The 25,842-nt window shown below is 38.0% G+C and overlaps 1 protein-coding gene across 3 annotated transcripts in view; it reads left to right on the top strand.

Annotated features, from left to right (window-relative positions):
- The window catches only part of LOC128699110 (monocarboxylate transporter 2), a 403,927-nt gene that overhangs the window by 348,413 nt on the left and 29,672 nt on the right, over nucleotides 1-25,842 (top strand). For all 3 annotated transcript variants that reach the window (XR_011393491.1, XR_011393492.1, XM_053791628.2), the window contains exons 5-9: nucleotides 3,649-3,817; nucleotides 6,201-6,365; nucleotides 10,361-10,502; nucleotides 18,610-18,750; nucleotides 23,323-23,497. Coding sequence is in view for 1 of the 3 variants with exons in the window: in XM_053791628.2 (XP_053647603.1) it covers nucleotides 3,649-3,817; nucleotides 6,201-6,365; nucleotides 10,361-10,502; nucleotides 18,610-18,750; nucleotides 23,323-23,497 (792 nt within the window). In the remaining 2 variants the exon portion in view is untranslated. The remainder of the gene's footprint in view (nucleotides 1-3,648; nucleotides 3,818-6,200; nucleotides 6,366-10,360; nucleotides 10,503-18,609; nucleotides 18,751-23,322; nucleotides 23,498-25,842) is intronic.

The following is a 25,842-nucleotide window of genomic DNA, read 5'->3' as shown; positions in this document are numbered from 1 at the left end:
GGACTTCCTAGAGATTGTCTAGAATTGATTCTTAAAAGTTTGTGAAATAACCAACTGGACGTAATAACCTAGAGGTCACAGAAGAGTTCCTCACAAGTGACCATAAACACATAACTTAAAATATTTCACGAAAATATAATAATTCGAATAGTGCAGTAAAAGTCTTGAATTTCGCTCGGTGGATTACAATTGACTTTGGGAACACTTGACTAATGTTGAATGGAATAATGTAACAAATGATTACATTAATGACGGTTTTGTATACTCTATTGAATAGAATTGTCTGAGCGAAGTGTTTCTAACTACAAAGAAGGTGCCTGTATAACATATATTTTCTACACAGATATCAGATCCAAAAAAAATGATCTGAAGTGGATGATTATCGGTCTAAAACATCTAATACGGAGGATTAGAACTTTTCACCGCATTAGAAAAGGTAACGCTCGCCTTACAAATTAGTAAGTTCATATAAAAATAAAACTTATAAAAAAATACAATAAAAAGTTAAACGTGACTGCAATTGAAGTTGCAAGGGAGTCCATCACTTGGGTCTGGATATCTTGCTGATAACGAGGGGGGCAGGTATTCACTTTTTAAAACGCTTATATATTTTCGAGTTTCCACACGCGAAAACACAAACATCTCAGTAATTAATAATTACAGAGGGCGAAACATAACGATATTACGTGATATCATAGTTACTAGAGGTATAGACATCGAACAAGTAGATTGATTAAAAGATAATAAATCTTTGAATCCTGACGCCTTGTCTTCAAGTGTCCATAAGGAATGGCAGATGATACTTAGTGTGCTGGTATTTATTCAATATATCACTGCAAACAGGTATGGTATGGGAGATGTGGAAGATGGTAAATGCGATTCTTATCCACAAAATTTTAAATCAGAAGATACCATCGAATTATCGCCCAAGTAGCATGGCCTCACTGGTGAGCAGATTATTAGAAGCAACGAAAGCAATGAAAAGTAAAAGGACACAAGTGCAACTAATGTGACATTTATTGTGGCAACGTTTCGCTCTCCAGGAGCTTTATCAAGCCATTACAGCAATGAAGTTACCTTCATGAGTATAATATAATTAATGAATCGCGCTACAGATCCACAAATTTACTGACTTTCTTAGTATGGCATATGATGGGGTGGATAATGATAAAGAATATGATGTTATTCATTTGGATTTCAATAAAACCTTTAATAGTCACACAGAATGCTAAAGCATTTGCAGCACTGGGTATTTGAGGAAATTTGGCATCATTAATCAAGGCATGTCTGGCTGATACACAACAGAGTCATGGTATAAATAGCCTGAAATCCATAGGAATCCATAGGGATCCATAGGTATCCATAGAGATCCATAGGGATCCATAGGGATCCATAGGGATCAGGTTTGTGCCCCTTGTTCATAATCTACAAATATTAATGATCTTGACAAAACATAAATTCGACCTGAGAAAATTCACTGACTACAAAAAAAATAATCAATTAAACCATTGACCTTAAAGAAAATTTCGACAAGTTAATGTCGTGGTCCGAAAAGTGGCAGATGCAATTCGGCGTGGAAAATGCCAAGGCCTAACCTCGTGTTTGAAAGTAACTTTAACATATATGAACCAGTTGACGTGTAATTTGATCATACCGAACTTTGGAGTCATGGTCAATAGAAGTCTGAAACCCAAGCATGCATAATAAGGATGACAGACTATTTGAGTTTATTTCAAAAGGAATAAGTAACAGGAGTCCAATTACTAGCTACGAGGCAACGAGAGTAAGTTGGAGTGAGGTGCAGTTGACTAGGGCTGTGTTGCAGCGGTAATTAATATGTTCCGTATCGCGTAGCGACTAAAGTATAGTTATTTTATTTAGGGGACACGTTAAACTCGGAATGGTCATACAGTGCCTGTAGAAACGGACGCAATCATGTCTGATGCGTCAAGAAAGAGTTTAAAAGTTCAGCTGCAGCTGCTTTGCTACCCGAGTGCATCGAGGTACAGATCACAAAAGGTCTGTAGTGTCTAGACTATCAGACTAAGAGCAGTGTGTGTTACCAGGTATATAATTGTTCTAATTGGTTACAGTCCATGAAGAGATGCACTATATACATTGCATTTGTTTACATTTAAATACCCATAGTATACGCATTACTAGGATTGATAATATAAACTTACCGCCTGAGTCTGTGGAGTGTGATTAAAGAAACATTTTGGGAACACCATGAATTATTATTAATGAGTATATGCTATACTCCAGTTATACACAAGATATGTTTGTGAGCGATTTGAGGGGAGGCAGCTCTCATTCTTCATTGTATTATACTAAATGTCAAGAGGTAAGGTAAATGCTTCCCCTCTACTCCTGGCCAGTGACTCCAGAATGTCTCCCGTTGCTTGGCTGTCCCCACACGCAAAACAGATGTGATCTGTAGGCGTGTAGACTACATACTTGAATTACTAAGTTACTTAAATTACGTCTTTAGGTTCGTTTAACTTTATACTTATAAAAGAGACTGAAATATTAAACTATTAAAACTCAACTGTTAAATTAAACGTACAATTAAGGTATTGATAGTTAAAAGTCAAACATGCATCCAGACGAGTATCATATTACAGTCCTCCACCCCCCTTTTCTCTCATAACGTTGTCATCCCCCTCTCTCATCTCTCCCCATAGGACTGCAGGGAAAATAACGGTAATATTTGCCACATGTGGCATGGGTTAAGAAGCAGGGAGTTGGGTTTTTTTTTAATATGTGGGACACCTATCTAGAATCGCCCAGTAACCAAAGCAAATCTCGTTTAAAAAATGACATTGCATATTTGAGTGAGAGGGGTTGGATTTGAGTGGGACTTGCATATCAGAGCTTATTTCTTGGATAGCATTGAAAATTGGGTTGGGCAAATGTTTTGTTAGTGGGATGAATTGTAAAGGACCTGCCTAGTATGGGCCAGCAGGCCTGCTGCAGTGTTCCTCCTTTATTATGTTCTTATATTCTTATTTGGAAAAACAAGCAGTCAAGTGCAGCCTTATACTCTAAACAGGATGCATCAATACTGAACATTTGAAGCCGATCATAAGAGGCACTCTCAGGTTATCACGTGAAACATAATTTTGCCATTTGCAAAATATAATTGGCAGACAGCCATCAACACAGCCCAGAGCTTTCTCATGATACTGTATGACTACGTTGTATAATATGAATGAATTCAGTATCTTATGTAAGATGGAAAAAACATGTGGAAATCACGTCAAGGTAGGTTAAATCAGGTCAGGTCAGGTAGCGCATTCATCAGCGAGGTTAAGATGAGTAAGCTGTGTGTTGGGTTTTCCGCCTCAGATAAAGTTAGATCAGCGTATAATTTGAAAAATGTAGTTTGATATATCTCTCAGCACTCATCCTGAGTAAAATCAGAATATTCGTCAGGTCTAATCAGTTCCTTAATACTGAGATCAGTTATGATGGAAGAAAGAATTTCACTCTTCAAGCTAAGTCAGGTCAGTACATGAGCCAGATGAAGCAAATGAAAAATATCAGGACAGTAAATGCACTAGGTCAGAACATGCATACGGCCATGTGAGTACTTTACACAAGAAAGGACCAATAAACAGGTATGTTACGTGCTTGTGTCTCCCTCAGGTTGGGTGGGGTCCACCAGTTTGGCAGTGTCGAGGCTTTCAGCACCACTTGTGGTGGCACTGTGCCGCAGGAAGAGCACCAGACTCACCGCCGTCATCGGGGGGCTCATCATGGCACTCGCTATTCTCTTCGCTTCTTTCGCGCTACAGCTTCACCAGATCTTACTCAGGTAAATAATATTCACATAAACACACTGTGTAGGTGTCCATTGTCAGTGCATCCACTAGTGTGAATGTCCAACCTCACTGTATCCACTAGTGTGAATATTTACGTTACTATATCCAACGTCACTGAATCCATTAAAGTATCCAGGGGTCACTGCCCTTATTAATTTAAATGTCTAATGTCACTGAATCCTACAATTATAGCTCAATGATCATTATATACATTAGTGTAAATATCAAAGGTCACTGTATCTACAGATTTAATGAAATAAACCTTGATAACTTAAAACGAGAAATTGGTTCAAAAAGACACGTGAGCAAACACTAGAACATACCCTTAACTAAAGGATCCACTATTGTGTCTGTGTGTGTGTTACCGGGCACTATCGTCTACTGAGAATGATATATGTGTCTCACACATTATCCTGGCTACCCTGACACCATGTACGTGTATATAAGCTAAGGAGATTCCTGCACACTGTTGCAACTGTTTTTTATAACCTTGTACACTGTTTCAACTAGAATTTAGTATCTTTGAATGTAAATTCTGAGCATTGTTGCAACTGTTGTGAGCTTTGAAGGTACTGCATAAACTAGTTTATTTGGTGTATTGTAACAAATAAGTTATTGGAGGAACTGTATCAAGAACCTGAGACTTCAGGTGATCAGCCTCTGGAGGACTGGTGGAACCTGAGACTTCAGGTGGCCAGTCTCTGGAACACTGGTGGAACCTGAGACTTCAGGTGGCCAGTCTCTGGAACACTGGTGGAACCTGAGACTTCAGGTGACCAGTCTCTGGAACACTGGTGGAACCTGAGACTTCAGGTGACCAGTCTCTGGAACACTGGTGGAACCTGAGACTTCAGGTGACCAGTCTCTGGAACACTGGTGGAACCTGAGACTTCAGGTGACCAGTCTCTGGAACACTGGTGGAACCTGAGACTTCAGGTGACCAGTCTCTGGAACACTGGTGGAACCTGAGACTTCAGGTGACCAGTCTCTGGAACACTCGTGGAACCTGAGACTTCAGGTGACCAGTCTCTGGAACACTGGTGGAACCTGAGACTTCAGGTGACCAGTCTCTTAAACATGAACCTGGTGTCATAATAACATGATGTGATGTGAATTTCTTTTCTCCATTAAGCATTTGTTAATATATGTAATTGATCATCCACGTGAAATAATACAAACTATGAGAATTTTCTGAGTGTCATTGCATTCACTTTAAATATATTTTTCCTCGAACTTGTTTTCTTTATACAATTACCTCCTTAGAAGCTATTTAAGCAAAAGAGCCACAATATTTTAGAAATAGCTACCAGAATTCCTGCTCTCTAGTGATGAGGTAATCAGTCCTCATCCTCAGGCTCAATGAATTTCTCGGTTCTCTGAACCAGCTATCTATACTCTAGTGACTATGAGATCAGACTATCAGATTCCTTTTTCTATGGAATATTTTGGCGGACTGCTGATCAAGCCCCCACCACCACTTGCGCTGACTACCCAACATTAATTTAGCTCTTAACATAGATTAAGTAAATAATTAAATGTATTTGTAATTAGCAAAAGAGTGCATCAAAATAAGCCGCAGCGTAAATAACACCTAATCGTATAACGCCACATAATCCACTTGTCCAATTGTGCACATGAATGAGGCCGTGATATATGACTCCAAAATCAGGTGGTAATAAACCACTGTTTTTTAAATGTCGTATTTTTATCTCGTCTAATATAATGTAATTAGCTCCTGGAGAGCGGTAAGCTAAATCGGATTCGTTATGTATATGTTGATTGTATATGCTAAGTGTAATTAAGGAACACATGTGCAAGAGTTAGGTATCCTTATTCCGGAACGCTTCGCCTACACTGTAGACCCATTCAGTTAAATACAGAGGAGGCAGCAGAAGCCTTGGAAATGTCAAGACGATGTAGTCGGTTCATCATCTTCAAAGAAGTAGTTTTGAGATGGTGAGTCTCTCTGTCTGGAGAAGAGTTGAGTTTCATGCACTTGTTCCAGATTATAGTGTTGATCTCTTCTCCAGGCTGAGGGACTGACAATACTACTTCGAGAATGATAGACTGATTACATCGTCTTCCATCTTCGTTACTTCTACTGTTTTCAGTGTAGCCGAAACGTTGCGGAATAAATATACCTAACCGTCGTACATGTGTCTTATTTACTCACTTGATGGTACAATATATATTATTACATGTCTGTGACTTTTCGACTGAGTTAGGCATGAATAATGACAAACAATTTTGTTAGTGGGTTTGGGTTTGAAAGGGACTTGCCTAGCATGGGCCAGTAGGCAAGCTGAAGCGTTCCTTCTTTCTTTTCTTCTTATATTCGTGCTATCTGTAATAGTGAGAGTGTTGATTCTCCGGCAGCTACGGTCTAGTCCTGGGTGTGGGCGTCGGTATGACCAGGGAGACAGCCAACCTCATGCTGGGTCAGTACTTCAAGAGAAGGCGAGAGTTTGTTGAGATAATCGCCCAGTCAGGATGTGGCATCGGCATTACTCTCTTCTCTGTCTTCTTCAAGGAAGCTATAAGGTAAGGCATTACTCTCTTCTCTGTCTTCTTCAAGGTAGATATAAAGGTGAAGCATTACTCTCTTCTCTGTCTTCTTCAAGGTGACTATAAGGTGATGCATTACTCCCTCCTCTGTCTTCCTCAAGGTGACTATAAAGTGAGGCATTTCACTCTTCTCTGTCTTGTGTAAGGAAGTTGTCAGCAATGTGTTGTGAGTGTGTGTATAACATATTTGAGTGTTTGCTATACGTTTGTGTGTATGTTGTGTATATCTACATATTGTATTTTACTTTTGCGTGTATGTTGTGTGTTTATATATATTTGCTGTGTTTATGGGTATTCTGTGTGTTTGTATAATTTTTTGTGTATATTGTTTATTTATGTGTATGTTGTATGCTTGTAGGTATGGTGTGTGTTTATTTGTGTTATATATTTCTGTATGTTGTGTATTTATGTGTATATTGTATGTTGGTGTAGTGTGTGCTTGAGTGCTGTGCAGTTGTTTATTGGATGTTGTGGTTATGAGTTCATGATTTTGCGTTACATGTTTTGTATGTGCATTATACACTTATGTATGTTATGTGATAAGACTCACCTAGGCGAGCAGTAAAATGAGTTGAGATTCATAGTCTTGAGCTCACCTATTTGTGGTTGCAAGGGTTGATTCATATCTTCTGGTCCCGCCTCTTCGCTGTTCGCTACTAGGTCCACCCTCTCTCTTTTTCATCAGCTTTATCAAACCTCTTCTTAAAGCTATGTATGGATCCTGCATCTGCTACATCATTCTCCAGATTGTTCCACTTCCTGACAACTCTATGACTGAAGAAATACTTCCTAACAACCCTGTGACTCATCTGAGTTTTCAGTTTCCAGCTGTGACCCCTTGTTGCCCGTCACCAGAAGTACAAAGCATATTAACAGAGGTACCAAGCATTCCACCAGAGGTACCAAGCATATTACCGGAGGTACCAAGATATTACCAGAGGTACCAAGGATATTACCAGTGGTACCAACCATATTACCAGAGTGGTACATCGATCAAGCAACTTCTGCATCCAATTAGCATTTGGAGAATTTAAGTTTATCCTTATATGAATGTAAACAAAGAGTCATTCATTAACTTCTTATGCCACTTACATTCGCCTCTCCTGGAGTACCCAGCACCTGCTTGGAACCCACACTTGAAAATAATATGTTACGAAAATACACACTTGTCTTGGAGAAAAGACTAAAGGAAGTGAAACTAATATTATAGGAATCATGATTGACTTATAAAATATTCATTGGGCAGGGTAGGGTGGACAGGAATGTGTTTGAGAGATTAACATGCAGGGGAAAGGATTAAAAAAAAACTGCGGTGAAAGTAAGGAAAAATATTGATAAAATAAATAGGTAAGAGAAAAAAAATGAAATGGGTAGTGATAAAAGAAAATAAATAGATGACCGGACTGGAAGTAAAGGAGACAACATAACCAGGGAGCGATGAAGAAGTCAGTCATGGATAAGAATAGTTAAAGAATAAAAAGACACAATACATGACTGGAGTAATGCACAAATAACCCTTACGTAGGAGAATGAAACTTTAGATGACGTTATGGTCCGACTTGAACCATTAACTAGTCACACAGAAGCGCGAAGATAAGAGAGCCAGTATATATACGAGAGTGGGGACGGGGCAGGTAGAGTGAGAGTAGGTAGTAGTAAAATGGTAGAGGTGGTGGTAGTAATGGTAGAGGTAGTGGTTGTAGTAGTAGTAGTAGTAGTAGTAGTAGTAGTGATAGTAGTAGTAGTGGTAGTAGTAGTAGTAGTGATAGTAGTAGTAGTGGTAGTAGTAGTAGTAGCGGTAGTAATAGTAGTGGTAGTGGTACTAGTGGTAGTAGTAGTAGTAGTAGTAATATTAGTAGTAGTGATAGTAGTAGTAGTGGCAGTAATAGCCGTAGTAATATTAGTAGTAGAGGCAGTAGTAGTAGTTGTAGTAATATTAGTAGTAGTGATAGTAGTAGTAGTAGTAGTAGTGGCAGTAATAGTCGTAGTAATATTAGTAGTAGTGATAGTAGTAGTAGTTGTAGTAGTAGTAGTAGTAGTGATAGTAGTAGTAGTGGTAGTAGTAGTAGTGGCAGTAGTAGTAATAGTGGCAGTAGTAGTAGTAGTAGTAGTAGAGGTAATAGTAGTAGTAGTGGTAGTAGTAGTAGTAGTAGTAGTAGTAGTAGTAGTGATAGTAGTAGTAGTGGTAGTAGTAGTAGTGGTGGTAGTAGTAGTAGTAGTAGTGGCAGTAGTAGTAGTGGTAGTAGCAGTAGTGGTAGTAGTAGTAGCAGTAGCAGTAGTAGTAGTAGTGGAGGAAACCAAAATAGTGTCATACATATCTACTTAAAATAATTATGTCTACCAGTGAAGAACATGAAAATGGCAGAACATAGGTCATGTTCTGCCTGAAAGAACTGTGAGAGAAGACAGACAACAGTGGAAGGATGATGACGAGACTATAATAATGAACATACTGCAAAAAATTAGTGTGAAAAATGCGCAGAAAGAAACGTATATAGTTTTTAAGATGGGAATTTGCAACAAAGACAAAACAAGGCCGCTAAAATTAATCTTCAGAAGTGAGGCAACGAACCAAGTGCCGAAAGTTACAGCAGCAGATTGGTTTTCTTTCTGTATCCAACTGAGGAAAACCAGGAGGAGGAGGAAGAGGGGAGGGGGATGAGGAGGAGAGGAATAAGAGGAGGGGGTAGAGTAGGTGTTAATTTGATATTACCCTGAAAATATTATATTTTAATTTTGAATAAAAAAACGTGAGTGCCGCTTGTGACTGACTTCAGATCGTAAGCAATAATTAGTAACTTCTGCAGCATTCAATAGTCTTCCTTTCATGTACAATGAATTATTAGTAGGCTGGGCTTGTGGGCGGGTTGTAATAGCTTTCCCGCATCCCAGAACGACCGAAATACATCTCGTTTTATATCCAGTTAAAATCCTGGTATTTCAGATGATCCACTGTTCCATAAAGCGGCTCATAATATAACGAACACCCGCAAATTTTCCATTTCCTCTGACTTAGAAAATGCTAATCTCATTTTAATGCTTAATTCGAACAATATATTATAAATCAGGTTGATCATTCATTTAGTTTCGGCAGCTCTGCACCAGAATTTAAAAAATAATTACACTTAACGAAGTGGCTTTATCAGGCGAGTGTCTGTGCTGCACCATTATCAACCGGTGCAATAAGACCCTCAACACCGCTATCACAGAGTATGATACGACATAATTTAAGATTGCAACCACACGCGTACTGACAAACCTCTTGGTGAAAACGGAAATGCTTTCTTTTTTTGTGAGTGCAAATTTAGTGACTTTAATAAGCTGGTTGGTTAACGAAGTTTAAACCTTATCGGCTACACCAAGGTTATTAAGGCTGCACGTAACTTTTCACCACCAGATAAAAGTATTTAAATTACTAAAGAGTAATTAAAGTAAACTCAACATATATACGTGGAGAGAAATGATTTTCTAGGTATATATATATCTTGAGATGAATAGTATCACATATTGGGAATGTATATTCAATTACTATAGTTGAAATTCTTTTTTGTAGGTGTATATACAATCTCTTAACTCTCGTATCACGCAATATACTTGACGTCAAACAAGTTTTAAAGCGTTTATAAAGCTTCGTTTAATTTTTAATGGGACTTTGGTCCATTGTGAATTAATGATCTGTTCTAACTCATTGCTTGATTCACTATTACACATAAGTGAATACGGCACTGTAATTGTTTGCAGTGAAGTATCGTCATTAAACGGAACAACTTGGGAGAGTTACACGGTTAACGAATTCTGCAGGCGTTACAACACCATTTAATTGGCTGTAGTTAAACGAACAGTTAACTGGTAGCACTTGCAAGATAAACTGGCACGAGTTATGCAACCCTGTCGCCGTGTGTATTAGTAGTGTGGAGAGAGTAATGGTAAATTACAAGCCAAGTTCTCTCCAGTAATTTCATCTGCTGCAGGTCGGTAGGCTGGAGGCTGGGGTTGCAGGCTGTGACAGGTGTGGTCTTCACCACATTTTTCCTGGGAATCTTCTACCGTTCAGCCTCTCTCTACCACCCTCAGAGGAGAGCCATCTTACACCTTAAGAACCAGAAGAGAAAGGTAAGGTCACCCGTTTCCTCTGTTATATCCTTGCATTGCTAACGTTATGCATCATTCTGCCTCTGTTATACCTTTTCACTGCTCGTGTTATACTTTGTCTCTGGTATGTTTTCATACTGGTTTAAGTATAGATTATACTGCATCTAATGTTATAATTCCTCTGGTATATCCCCATACAGTGTTACACATCATACTGGCACTAACAACACTGTATGTCATAATCTTCAGTAATATCCCATATTTCTTTTGTTATACATAATACTGGCTCTGTTGCACTTCCTAATACCTCTGGTGTCCTCTTCATGTTTTTGTAATTCATAATTAATCACATATTAGAACTTAGAGGTCTTCTATTGCACATAATACTTCCTCTGTTATATGTAGATCTCCCTTTTACTACTGCTATTATATATAATTAAATCATTATTATACTTTATATTGAAAGTAATATGCAACCTGCTCACCAAACATAACGGGGGATCAATGCTCGCCTTGCAGCTTACATTTTTGCTCGACAATATACTTTAAAAAATGACTTTTGTTGTTTTAATTCTAGGTTAGGTTAAGCTAGGATAGATTCACGTAAATTAATCTACATTCACGAGTAGCTCGCCAACAATAATGAAATAGCATATGATGAACGTCAATGTACTGAATAATCTGCATTACGCAGTACATTAAATATCTGATTTTAAAGGCTGACGACAGTGAAAATCATCGGGGTGTTTTCTCAGGCCATTTTGACAAACCCACAGAGCGATTAAAGAAAATAGTCAATAATTTGGCCAACGTGTAATTCAGTACAGTTGGTACAAGAAGTCTCGAAAATTTGACATATGCTCAGGAGAAATAAATTGACCTGATCTTGTGCTTTCCACAATTTAAAAATGTTTACTCATATTATTATCATCATCTATCTTGTAACTACTGACGATGTAAATTAAATGCATTAGTAATTTAACAACTGAGTAAATGGTCTGTAGGTTTGGCATTTTCAAATAGTTTCTAAAATATTAAAAAATCTGTCTAACATCATTTTCATCCGTAAAAAGTCTGATTTCTTAAAGCAGTAACTTCTAGTATACTTAATGAACAAAACGGATTGTATTAGAGTAATCACTACATCAGTTATACACAGGTATAATACGAGTATTTTTCTTTTGTATAAACTATAAAATATTGCATTGCATACAATATAGTATACAATACAGGCTGGCGAAATGCGAATTGTTAATTTTTCTGTGCAGTATCATATAACTCAGTCAGTCTCGTAGCTAAGATTTCTGTTTGAGTTATAAAACGCTGCTCAAGTGCTCACTCTGAATCGCATTTTATAATCTTTGATAATTGCATCATAATTTCAAGACGATTTATATTGGTATAACAATTACCGTGACTTTGTAATTTTTCACATTTTGTTTGTTCCTTAAATATTTTTAAGAGAATAATAATATGCATATTCATGAGTTTTTTAAGGTATGACCTGTTATAAAATGAATACTTTAGGTATGAATAATGACTAGGTTTATGAATATATTTAGTAATAGCGAGCGACAATTTTGGACACAATTATATACATCTGCAGACGATGATAATGACTTGTCTTGACGTTGAGGAAATTCTGGACGCGTCTTTGACTTTAGGACAGATATGCTGAGAAGTGTATAACTCTCAATATACCGTATATTCACTGGGAGATAAAGTAATCTCCAGTTTTATGGATTAAAGTATTCTTGACTTATGATGAACAGGTCACATAACGCCTTAATGACCCTCGTGTAGTCGATAGGTTGTAAACCCAGTTAACCAGCTAGTAATCTAATGGTTTTGATCATAACCATGATTTTTAAGGGGTGGATCAGTAAGCCAGAGAAAGGCCTCGGTCAGATGACCAAAAGCTCCAGCTACTGGTCATCATATGACTAAGACCAGTGTCAAGAAACACTTGTCCTGTTTCCTGAAAAACTTTATCCAATTTAGTCCTAACCAACAAAACAGTACATATCAAAAATCCGTAAACTCAAGCCTACGTAACTTGATGATTCTCTTTAAGAGACTATTAAAGCTATATGAGCCATTAATATACTTTAGCGCTTCAGATAATGGTCATAGGTCAGTCATTCCAACATCCACATCTGCTCCATAAATCCCTTTGTTACAGAAGACCTTCACCTGTTTTCTGTATAAGCCAGTCGCTGTATTCTCAACTGTTGCTAACATGTATTACATCTGAAAGAATGTGTCTTAAATATACCGCATATCTTTCACATGTATTTTGCAGGGGAACCAGATTGTAGGTTTCCATAGCTGTGTTATGGCAGCAGATCATCGTGCGCTCGTGTGTGGGGCCATCATTGATACATACATTCCAGTCAGGAACATTCCAATCATGACATTTCATATCATGTACATACGAGGAAGCACTGGTTGATATGTGTGCAGCTGACGCGAGAGAGCTGGACTATATCAGATATAATGCGATCTTCATACCGACACAGCTCTGCTATCATACCATGTTTTTCTGGGAGAGGAGCAGGATTGAAGTGACGTTACACGTACTCTGTTATACTGTTGCTTTTAATATTGCAAATATTATTGCTACTGTTTCCTCTTGTGCTTCATACTGCTCGACATACTTCATATTGTCAGTTGTATGTTATATACATGAACTGTCATGATTTATAGTACCCTTGAAGTATCTTAAGCTACCACTGTCATAATTATAACCTATAAATGATGTACACTTACTGCCTCCTATTAGGTACACATGTACTCCTGTTCGTTAGTGCAAATATGTAAATAGTGAGTCACGTCGCAGCACCTCAGTGACTAACAGCTTGAACACATATGGTCAAGAAGTTCAATTGTTGTGCAGACCAAAGATCAGAATAGCAGAGAAATGTGATCAAAGTGACTATGACTGTGAGATGATTGTTGGTGCCCCAGAGATGAACTAAGAAAACACTGTATTTCAGAAACTGCTGATCTCTGGGGACTTTCACGCACAGTAATCACTGGAGTTTACAGAGAATGATGTGAAAGATACAAAGCATCCAGTGGCTTGCAGTTTTGTGGACAAAAATGCCTTTATAATGAGAATGGTCAGAGGAGAATAACCAAACTGTGTTCAATTGAACCTGATAGAAGGTGACAGTTATTTTAAATAACAGCAAGTTACAATAGTGGTATGCAAAAGAGCATCTCTGAATGCACAACACGTCAAACCCTGAAGTGGATGAGATACAGCAGCAGAAGACCACTGGAAACTGAGGCTACAGTGGGCATAAACTCATTGAAGCTGGACAGTTAAAGCGTGAAGAAACGTTACCTGGTCTAACGAATCGCGATTTCTGCTGCAGCATGCAGATGGTGGGGTCTGAATTTGGAGTTTACCGTTGGGAAGTAGTGGAACGGGAGATTCGCAGCATGAATGTGCAGGCGAGAAATCTGCAGCAATTATGTGATGCTAACATGTCAACATAGACCAGGATCTCTAAGAAATGTTGCCAGCACACTTGTTGAATCAATGCCACGAAGAATTCAGGTTTTTGGGGAGCAAAGAGGAAGCCTACCCAGTACTATAAGGCTGTATCTAATAAAGTGGCCACTGAATTTATATCAAAATTTTATTGTTAAAATAAATACAACTCTCAAACCTCATATTATCAGCACTATAATGCACTCCAAGTGTATTATACCACCCAAATCTCAGATGTACTCGCACGTAAATTTGCCTGACTTAAAGCTTTTGTTGCTACTACTGTCATACTTTATATTGCCACTAATATACCTCTGCCACTAATATTCCTCATACTCCCATTGATATATCCCACACTCACTTTATATTGTCACTGAAATGCTTCATAGTGACATAAATATTCCCTTATTTTCCCTCATATATTTCATCCTCTCACTGATATTCCACATACACTCACTAATATACCTCATACTAATATACACTCACTAATATACTCTTACTGTTATACAAAAAGTTATTTGGATTATAAACGTCATTATTATTCACCAGGTAGCCTTGATCAGTATAATGTTATACATTATACTGACCAAAGCAAGCTTTACTCTTACAATGATGTACGTCACTCTTACAATGATGTACGTCACTTTTACAATGGTACAAATTACATTGTCTATGTTGTATAGTACACTGACGATAGTATTCCTTACAATCACACTGGTATTCATTATGGGGTCTAATATACTGACACTGGTATACATTACAACGACAGTTGTATGCAATACACTGACAGTGTTGTACATTACGCTAACAATGGTATACGTTACACTAATGATAGGATACTTTACACTGACAGTGGTATTCTTTACACTGACAGTGGTATTCTTTACTCTGACAGTGGTATTCTTTACTCTGACAGTGGTATTCTTTACACTGACAGTGGTATTCTTTACACTGACAGTGGTATTCTTTACACTGACAGTGGTATTCTTTACTCTGACAGTGGTATTCTTTACTCTGACAGTGGTATTCTTTACACTGACAGTGGTATTCTTTACACTGACAGTGGTATTCTTTACACTGACAGTGGTATTCTTTACTCTGACAGTGGTATTCTTTACTCTGACAGTGGTATTCTTTACACTGACAGTGGTATTCTTTACACTGACAGTGGTATTCTTTACTCTGACAGTGGTATTCTTTACTCTGACAGTGGTATTCTTTACTCTGACAGTGGTATTCTTTACTCTGACAGTGGTATTCTTTACACTGACAGTGGTATTCTTTACACTGACAGTGGTATTCTTTACACTGACAGTGGTATTCTTTACACTGACAGTGGTATTCTTTACACTGACAGTGGTATTCTTTACTCTGACAGTAGTATTCTTTACTCTGACAGTGGTATTCTTTACACTGACAGTGGTATTCTTTACACTGACAGTGGTATTCTTTACACTGACAGTGGTATTCTTTACTCTGACAGTAGTATTCTTTACTCTGACAGTGGTATTCTTTACACTGACAGTGGTATACTTTACACTGACAGTGGTATTCTTTACACTGACAGTGGTATTCTTTACACTGACAGTGGTATTCTTTACACTGAAAGTGGTATTCTTTACACTGACAGTGGTATACTTTACACTGACAGTGGTATTCTTTACACTGACAGTGATATTCTTTACACTGACAGTGGTATACTTTACACTGACAGTGGTATTCTTTACACTGACAGTGGTATTCTTTACACTGACAGTGGTATTCTTTACACTGACAGTGGTATTCTTTACACTGACAGTGGTATACTTTACACTGACAGTGGTATTCTTTACACTGACAGTGATATTCTTTACACTGACAGTGGTATACTTTACACTGACAGTGGTATTCTTTACACTGACAGTGGTATTCTTTACACTGACAGTGATATTCTTTACACTGACAGTGGTATTCTTTACACTGACAGTGGTATTCTTTACACTGACAGTGGTATACTTTACACTGACAGTGGTATTCTTTACACTGACAGTGATATTCTTTACACTGACAGTGGTATTCTTTACACTGACAGTGGTATTCTTTACACTGACAGTGGTATACTTTACACTGACAGTGATATTCTTTACCCTGTCAATGAGAAAGATTACCTTTACAACAGTACACTGAGACTGTTATATTTCATTGAGAAATAATTCGCTCTGAATTTGCCAATTTTTCTTTGGGTTTAAAGTATCTCTATATGAGGTTAGTTGACAATAAACTGGGCCAATCAATGACAGAGATCATTTAGTCTCTAAGATTTATTTTTAAAGGTAGTTTAGCTTGATTCATTGAATCAGCTTAATTTTTTTACGCTGAGGATCTGTCCTACGTTGTTACAGCTTAATTTTTTACACTGAGGATCTGTCTTACGTTGTTACAGCTTAATTTTTTACACTGAGGGTCTGTCTTACGTTGTTACAGCTTATTTTTTTACACTGAGGATCTGTCCTACGTTGTTACAGCTTAATTTTTTACACTGAGGATCTGTCTTACGTTGTTACAGCTTAATTTTTTTACACTGAGGATCTGTCCTACGTTGTTACAGCTTAATTTTTTACACTGAGGGTCTGTCTTACGTTGTTACAGCTTAATTTTTTTTTACGCTGAGGGTCTGTCTTACGTTGTTACATCTTAATTTTTTACGCTGCTACATTGTTACTGTTACGTATATCTAACTATGTTACACTTCACGTCATTATAGTTCTCAGTGTTACATCTGGTATTGTCGCTGTTAAACCACTTAATGTCATGTTGGCATCACATACGCTCAGCGTTATACCTCATACTGCTACACATAATGGTTTCGAGTCATACCTCATTCTCTCCATGTTGCATCATATAGTATCCCTCTTACACCTCATATTGCCACTGTCACTTCATGCTGATACACCTCATACAGTTACATCCAATACTGTTGCACTATATAATGTCTCACACTGCTACCTGATGATCCCACTGCTGTGCCTCATACTGACACATTACACCTCATACCCCTGATGTTATTGTTAATACAACAACGCTACACATGATTATCAGTATGTTATACTTATTTTCATCACGTTACACCTGATACTGCTCTTACATTTCATACTGTTATGTTTCACCTCAAAGTACCACTGTACATCTCACAGTGTCACTGTTACAACTCATACTGCCACTGTTACACCTCATACTGCCACTGTTACACCTCATATTGCCACTGTTACAAATCATACTGCTGATGTTACACCTCATACTGCCATTGTTACACCTCATACTGCTACTGTTACACCTCATACTGCCACTGTTACACCTCATTCTGCCACTGTTACACCTCATACTGCTGCTGTTGCACCTCATATTGCCACTGTTATACCTCATACTTCCACTGTTACATCTCATACTGCCACTGTTATACCTCCTACTTCCACTGTTACACCTCATACTGCCACTGTTATACCTCCTACTTCCACTGTTACACCTGATACTGCCACTGTTATAGCTCCTACTTCCACTGTTACACCTCATACTGCCACTGTTATACCTCCTACTTCCACTGTTACACCTCATACTGCCACTGTTATACCTCCTACTTCCACTGTTACACCTCATACTGCCACTGTTATACCTCCTACTTCCACTGTTACACCTCATACTGCCACTGTTATACCTCCTACTTCCACTGTTACACCTCTTACTGGCACTGTTATGCCTCACACTGCCACTGTCATGACTAATACTGTTACATTTATGTTCCATAACATGGCATTCATTCTAAGAGAAATGAAGCTGAAATTTATCTCATTGGATCAAGAACCTCTAACCATCATCAAAACCTTCTCAGGAATAGCTATCATTGTATTATGAGACTTGGCCTCAGTATTGTTATGCTATTGTGCTGTTGTATTCAGTCATCTTGTGTGACCTTGTGTCGCCGTGTGTGACCTTGTCAGACTTTGTGTAATTTTGTGTGTCTCTTTGTGACTTTGTGTGACTGTGGCATTGTGTGGTTTTGTGATATTGTGTGATTTTTGTATGACCTTGTGTGACTTTGTGTTACCTTGTCTTACCTTATCTAATGTATGTAACTTAAAGTCACGTCTGACGACCTGCTTAGACATATGACTTAGTGTGACTTCTGGTGACCTGGTGTGACCTATGATGACTTATTGAGACATCTAGTGACCTGGTGTGACTTATGATGATTTATAGTGACCTTTGATGACCTTTTGTGACCTATAATGACTTACTGTGACCTCTGGTAACTGGTATGACCTATGATGATTTAACATGACCTCTAGTGGTCTGGTGTGACCTGTGATGACTTAGTGGGACCTTTGTGACTTATGATGACTTAATGTGACATCTAGTGACCTGGTGTGAGCTACGATGACTTAGTGTGACCTCTGGTGACCTATGATTACTCAACGTGATATTTGGTGGCCTGCTGTGAGCTATGATGACTTAGCGTGACCCCTGGAGACCTATGATGACTTAATGTGACATCCGGTGATCTGGTGTGAGCTATAATGACATCGTGTGACCTCTATTGACCTGGTGTGACCTCTCTTGACCTGGTGTGACCTCCCTTTCTCTCTCTTTCTGCAGCAAGTGAAGGACAAGCACAAAGCAGAATCAGAGAAGCCTCCGTACTTCGACCTGAGTTGCCTCAAGTACCGCACCGTACAGGTGTTACTGATCACGGCTGCCATCACCTCTGTAGGCCTCTACACTCCTCTCTTCTACCTGGTGAGTACCTGGCCTCAGTCTGATTAGTACCTGGCCTCATACTCACTTGGCAGGACGGTAGTACCTCCCTGGGTGGTTGCTGTCTACTAACCTACTACCTATATATATATATATATATATATATATATATATATATATATATATATATATATATATATATATATATATAGATATATACAAACACTGATCTCTGGCTGAAGGAGACTCGAACCAAATTTTATCAAAGTTGTTTTTTTCAAAAAGTCAGTAAGGATTTGGCAGCAATAATCTCCAAAATGATTAAGAGATTATGTCGACGTCCTTCCAACATTTCAATTTGCTTATCTTGAGTTTACGTAATGATTACCGTTATCTACATGGTGTGTACCATTATCTACCTGTGAGTAGCAATATCTATCTGGTACGTGTCACTGTCTACCTGGTAAATACAATTATCTGCCTGGTAAGTACCATTTTTATCTGGTGACTACTAATATCTACCTCGCATGAACTAATATGTTCCTTGTGAGGACTACCATCTACCTGATGTGCACCATCATCTACCTAGCGAGTATCATCATCTACCTTGTGAGTGCTAGCATCCACCTGCCGAGTTCACTTACTAATATTATCCGCATTATTGTCGTAATCCTGTGTCGACTATGAATGATTAAAATGAGGAAATATTATATATCAAAATAACAGATGAAATCCCCTGCCAGCGTAAACCTGCCTACCTGCGCTGGAAGATAGGATCAAGCCGCCAGAGCGTGCTCCAGTTAAACGGCTGACTACTGGTGCGCACACCGGTTAACTGGATCACCGCTCAAACGTGTTACAAACATTTGTTGAAACCTATGTCTCTCTGGGTATTAGCTCTTCAATCTAGTAATTCACCAAAAATACTGACCAAGCTTTGTGGCTTCACCTCTAAGTTAGAATTCCTGTTGTAGGACTGTCACTCTATCCACACAGCAAAAATATCTTACCGAGCTGCTCTTCATCTCAATAATTTTGTGTGTGTGTGTGTGTGTGTGTGTGTGTGAGTGTGTATATATACATATACATATATATATATATATATATATATATATATATATATATATATATATATATATATATATATATATATATATATATATATATATATACATGTCTTGCCGAATAGGCAGAACTTGCGATCTTGGCTTAAATAGCAACGCTCATCTTGCCATATAGGACAAGTGAAAATTTGTGTATGCAATAATTTCGCAAAAATCATTCTGAACCTAACGAAAAAAATATATTTCACTGTGTTTGTTTAGTATTAAATTATTGTAAACAAATCTAAAATATATTTAGTTGGGTTAGGCTAAAATAAATTGTTCTTGTTGTAATAAGGTTAGGTAAGTTTTCTAAGTTCCTTTTGGTGCAAAATTAAAAATTTTTACATTAACAATAATCAAAAAAATATATCTTTAAACTTATAGGAGAAAATTTTAGAAAGGACTTAATTTTAAATAAGTTCTTGCTAATTGACCAGTTTTAAATATTCGGCATGACATATATATATATATATATATATATATATATATATATATATATATATATATATATATATATATATATATATATATATATATATATATATATATATATATAATGCTATGGTGGTCCTGCTCATTGCAAGTTTAGCTACACAAAGAGGTGTATGTCTCTCAATATATTTACATATACTGAGGATTTTACCATCCTCATTTTAGATATTGCAGTATTCTTTACTGGTGGCGAACAGGTTACCTGCAGTACAAATGTCCCTCGTATCATCGTTAAGACTAACCATAATTAATCAACTAATCACTCCTACTCACCAGCTAGGTTTCTCTAAATATTCTTTTCCCAGACATATCGAACTCGTCTTCTATCCAAAAATTGGTTAGATTCCCCGACTTCACCTCAGAGTTAGAGTTCTCTTTTCTACATCTGATCTCCCATTCAGATGCTAATTAAACCCCATGAGTATACATTTCTCTCGGGTTTACCCTAGAGGTATGGGTGGCAGCAGGAGTGGTTTTTGTGTTTCCAACAACAGACGGCCTCATCAAATCTCCCTCTTAATAATGCTGGTGGCTCCAACCCATTCCCCTCCTTTTATTGTTGTTGGCCGCATGTTTCCTTCAGAGACTAGCCTTGTTCAATATACAAGATCTTCCATCAGGCTTTGTAAATTTTTAACCTCTAACTGTTGCTCAACTTCTGCCTGTAAGACTTTTTGCTTCTGAAGTCGATTTTCTGGATAGCCTCTTGTAATATCTTGAAAATGCCACTCCACTATCAGGCTTGCGAGAAAGGAACTGAGGTGAAACCAGGTGTCCTGCTTGTGTCCGTTAGCGAAGAGGGAAATGGTGACTGCTAATCTTTCACTCTGTGGTTTTATCAGGCAACTCCAGGCCACGTAATGAAAGTCCCATGCAAGGTGACCTTGAATCAGAAATTACTGGGTAGGGGGTAGAGGAAGCCTTTATAAACTCAGCCAAAGTAAGAGAAAGGCTTAGTGAGGAGCCTTGGTTATACACAGAGCTGGAGGTCTGTGGGAAAATTTTGGGGAGTGATCTGTTCCAAGGACTTTTGTGTGTAAGTGTGTTTCAGATTTCCTCAGCTAATTGTCTCTATAGTCTTATATCATCACTATAGTCTTGTATCATCTAAGAATAAGATCTCTTTCTCTTTGACCAAGTTTATTATTGTACAAGTATTAATAAACTGCGATTGGGTGGAATGATCTATTCACTTTTCTCATCATTAATTTGTTATTCATAAAAATTTAAAAGTTAAGCAGAAGTGTGTAAAATCCCAGTATGTAGTAAGAAGAAGTAGTGTAGTCTGTGCTGGCTCACCTTATTACTCATACCTGGATACCTGGAGAGAGTTTCGGGGGTCAACGCCCCCTCGACCCGGTCTGTGACTAAGCATGTTGAGGAGAAAAAAAGATGTACCTTTCTTCCCAGTGAGATAACATGGTGTCCCAGCTGGGGTGATTTTTTATAATTATTATATTAAAAATCAGTCCCATGTGCCTTTCGATTGCTCGGCACATCTATGAATGACGAGATGGACATCGACGCAATGTACATCATAACCTAGAGAAGTGCATTTAACTCTTCTGTGAAAACAGTCCAAGTCTGGTAAATGACCTCGGTTGATTTTGTCAGGAAAATCTGTTTCTGAAGTGTCAAACATTCACACATTTAGCTTGCTCGTGGGCTTTGTTTTAGCTTCGAAGAAGAGAAAAAAATAACATTTTAATTTCTTTTATATAGAGTCAGTGTATCCACAGCAGTTTACTGCCTGGCAGTGAATTCCTTGGTCCACTTGAAGGGCTAAGGAAAAGTGGTGGACATGGGCCGTAAAGATGAGGAAAAAAAAGTGTACAATTTTTGACAGTACTTGGGTAATTGGACTATCTAAACAGGAATCGTAACACTGAAACAATTCTCTGTCGAGTGACGAATGAGCAGCTCATTTCCTCATGGCTACCTGGACATTTTCTTATTTTTTGTGTGTCACTGACGGCCGTTCACGTTTAACCTTTCTTCCTCGGCTGCATTATAATGATGAGCTTCTTAAGTGGATGCATAAGTTTTTAATATTTTAAGACCAAGATTTTATTGATCTCCATTAATGGGCATGTGTAGTTTAAGATGGTTTTAATAGTGGTTTTTACATATTATTACTTAGTAGTTGTATACTTATTGGTGCATTCAGTTGTATACACAGAGCGCCGAATGACCACCTGGTTCAAAAGCATTACAGATGAATAAAGATAACACTAAACAAAATATATGGTGGTCTAGGACCCAAAGGAAAGTATTGACTTCTTGATGATAGATGCTCTCTCTCTTCTTCCTCTCTTTTTTTTTTTTACATAGGGTGTGACAGGGTTAGGTTAAGGATCCCTAAGTTTTTTGACAAGCTACTGACAAGTTATTAAGGATTCCTAACTTTATTGACAAGCTAAGAGCTGTTACCTACATCATCATTTTCATTGTTATGACATATACAGGTAAGGAACAGGATGAAGTTGGAGCCATTTATGGGCCAGCATTGTCATTTAATCAACTGACTTTATCTCGTTGACATCATAATGCTGTACGAATGTGTTCCATACTCGAGTCATCCTGGGGATAAACGATCCCAGATGGAGTGATGTTCTGGAGAAGGGTACAGCCAGAGTGAAATTGCTGCTTTCTGCCCGTCTTGTGGTATAGAAGCATGCATCCCGCTCTCTCTCTCTCTCTCTCTCACTCTATCTCTTTCTTGCTCTTTCTCTCTCTCTCTTTCTTTCTCTCTGACTCAAGACTGGATTTTCAGCCAGTCTAGGCAATTGCCTTCCAGAGCTGAAGCTTCAGAATGTAGAATGATGATTTTATTTAATACCCTCAAACTTCTCGAAAAGAATGTCTTTGATCTGGTACAACTCTCTTCCAAACACAATAGATATTCAGGGATAACCCAATTGGACTTTGTTTACGCACAGTCCTCGAACTTTTTTATGCAAATAGATATCGTTTTCTGCCGGGTCTAGATTCCTCACCGGTGTAACTTCTTCTGCAGATCCTGGGCGCCCAGAGAGAGGGACTGGAAGATTCTGCTCTCATCCTTTTGCAGACTTTCCTGGGGTTCGCCTACGCGCTGGGCTGCATCGGCTTTGGTCTCATCGTCGTTAAACAGAGCGCCCAGTGCATGATATCTCGCCAGTATCTGTGTCAGTTTTCCATCTACAGTCTTGGTAAGTAATTTTTGTACTGGGCTAAGGATGTAATAGTTAACTAAGCCTTTAAAATATGTAAATGGCTTCCACCTCTAGTGCTTAGTGATATGTGCATATTTGAGCTAAAAATTGATGTACACCTGAAGGGTGTTTCGGGGGTCAGTGCCCCCCCGCGGCCCAGTCCATGATCTGAATCGTCGAAATATACAATAAAATATTTTTCTATATTTTCTCTGTATTTTTATAATATATCATATATTTTAAAAATCATACGAAAGGTACAATAAAATCTACTTCGGCTAAAAAATAATGATTTTTTAATCAAAATAATTTAATTGTAGTGGTACTCAGAAAAGTAGTCAGTGAAATCGTAAATTATCCACACTTTACATGAAGATGAGGATTTACTGAGTGGACTGAGAATGTAAGAGGCTGAGAGTGAATGGAAATACCTTGTAGTAGCCTCAGATGTGTGTGACTGAATAAGCAACAGATCACTACTAGAGTAGGCTGATTGTGTTATAATATGAAGGTACTCTGTCCTATAAATGTAAAGAGCTTATACTGGGCTGAAGAAGACGACTGGAGGAAATATTTCTTTTTTTTTATTTACACATCAGTCGTTTCAAGGCAGGGTGACCCGAAAAAGAAGAAACACTTTCATCATCATTCACTCCATCACTGTCTTGCCAGAGGCGCATTTACACTACAGTTAAACAACTGCAACATATCAGCACCCCTTCAGTGTACAGGTACTGTACTTCCCAATGTGCTAATGAAAGTATACAAGAGGGAATGTTTATTAGCTTGAATATCAGTTATGTGTAAGAAACTCTGTAAATACTTGACTAATTGTACGTTTGAGTGGATTATTCATTGCATTAACCATATAATGCATTAAAATGCATTATTTCAGTAATAATGTCTCTGGCACCTTACATACGATGTCGTTGATGCCATATTCTTAAAATAAATAGCTTATAGTCTCCTAAGTTAAAGTAATTTGTGAACCAAAAATTTAGTTCGAAATATAAATCGAATTCGGAGGGAAAAACTGGATAACACTTGAGTGTCACGAAAAGGAAGTTAAAAATTGAAAGTTACCTTGGAGAATAACTTCAATAACTGCCATTGTCCAGGGATGCTACATTCTTGCCATGGGTCATGCAGCAGGTATCTGACATCCCGGATGGACAGGTAAATAAAACCCGTCGTCAGACGTCAGTTAACCCGTGACATTCGACAGTCCTTTACGGAGAAAGCTGCTTCAAAATTGGAACAAAAGGGAATTATTTCTCCACCTGTTAGTGCAATCTGAGTTTGTGTATAGGAGTATAGGAGTTTCTGACTGCCTACAGTGTTTTTCTAAATTGATTAATCAGAAATCCCTGTAGAGAAGTCCCGATCAGTCGAGGTGTGTACAGGAATCGAGTGAGACACAGCTGGCTTTACCAGCTCATCGACCTCCTCAATTCCAGAATCATTAACAAGAACTCGGACCCATTTCAGTAAACGCCGCGTAACTGGGATAAACCTCTTCCATTTCTAGCCTGGAAGAGTGAAAAGGGTTAAAACGTACAGTCCTTAAAGAACACTCCTTAAAGTGATAATATTAAGTAAAACTGACACACTTTAGTATAGCTATCATTCTTTATGCATACAACTTAATATTTAACTCAATTGACAAGCTCTTACAGTGACAAATTCTAGAAAACAATTCTAGACTCGACACAGGTAAAACACCTACTATATGTCACCTCAGGCCATCGTCAAGGTGAAATTGTGGGATACATGAATAAATCAACAGATATGTTGGAGAAAACTTTAAAATTGAATTAGTTCTCAAACTAAATGCATCAAGATACCAGCAATTAGCATCGGAACTCCGAGCTGTTCTCACAGCCTTCTGACGGAGGCTGGGCATAGGGAAGGTAGAGAAGTCCCCAGTGCCCAGATGCATTAAGGTTCCATGAATCACATTCAATATCACATAATCGTCTGGGCAAAATCAAGGCAAAAGTAAGTTTATTTAGGTACAGGTACACATAAATACAGTTACAATAATTATCATACATAGCAGCATATGTGTAGATTACCCAGATAGCCCAAAAAAGTCAAACAAAGTGACTTAATTCCATTTGGGATTCTTATTGATGCTTTAACTGGATTCATGAGAAAATGGTAAAACCGTATCAGCGTCAAGTACACAAACAGGCCAAAATCAAGGGTGCCTTCGAAATAAGATAACATCCACGAATAACTCAGCATCATCAGAACTTAATAATGGCACAGGACGGACCGAAACGTCGTCCAGTTTCCTCTGGAAATCGTAGTTATTTTTTAATATTTCCAGCCACGATATT

This window comes from Cherax quadricarinatus, chromosome 54 (assembly GCF_038502225.1).
Source record: "Cherax quadricarinatus isolate ZL_2023a chromosome 54, ASM3850222v1, whole genome shotgun sequence".
NCBI lineage: Eukaryota > Metazoa > Arthropoda > Malacostraca > Decapoda > Parastacidae > Cherax > Cherax quadricarinatus.
This window is presented reverse-complemented; position numbering and strand designations above follow the sequence as displayed.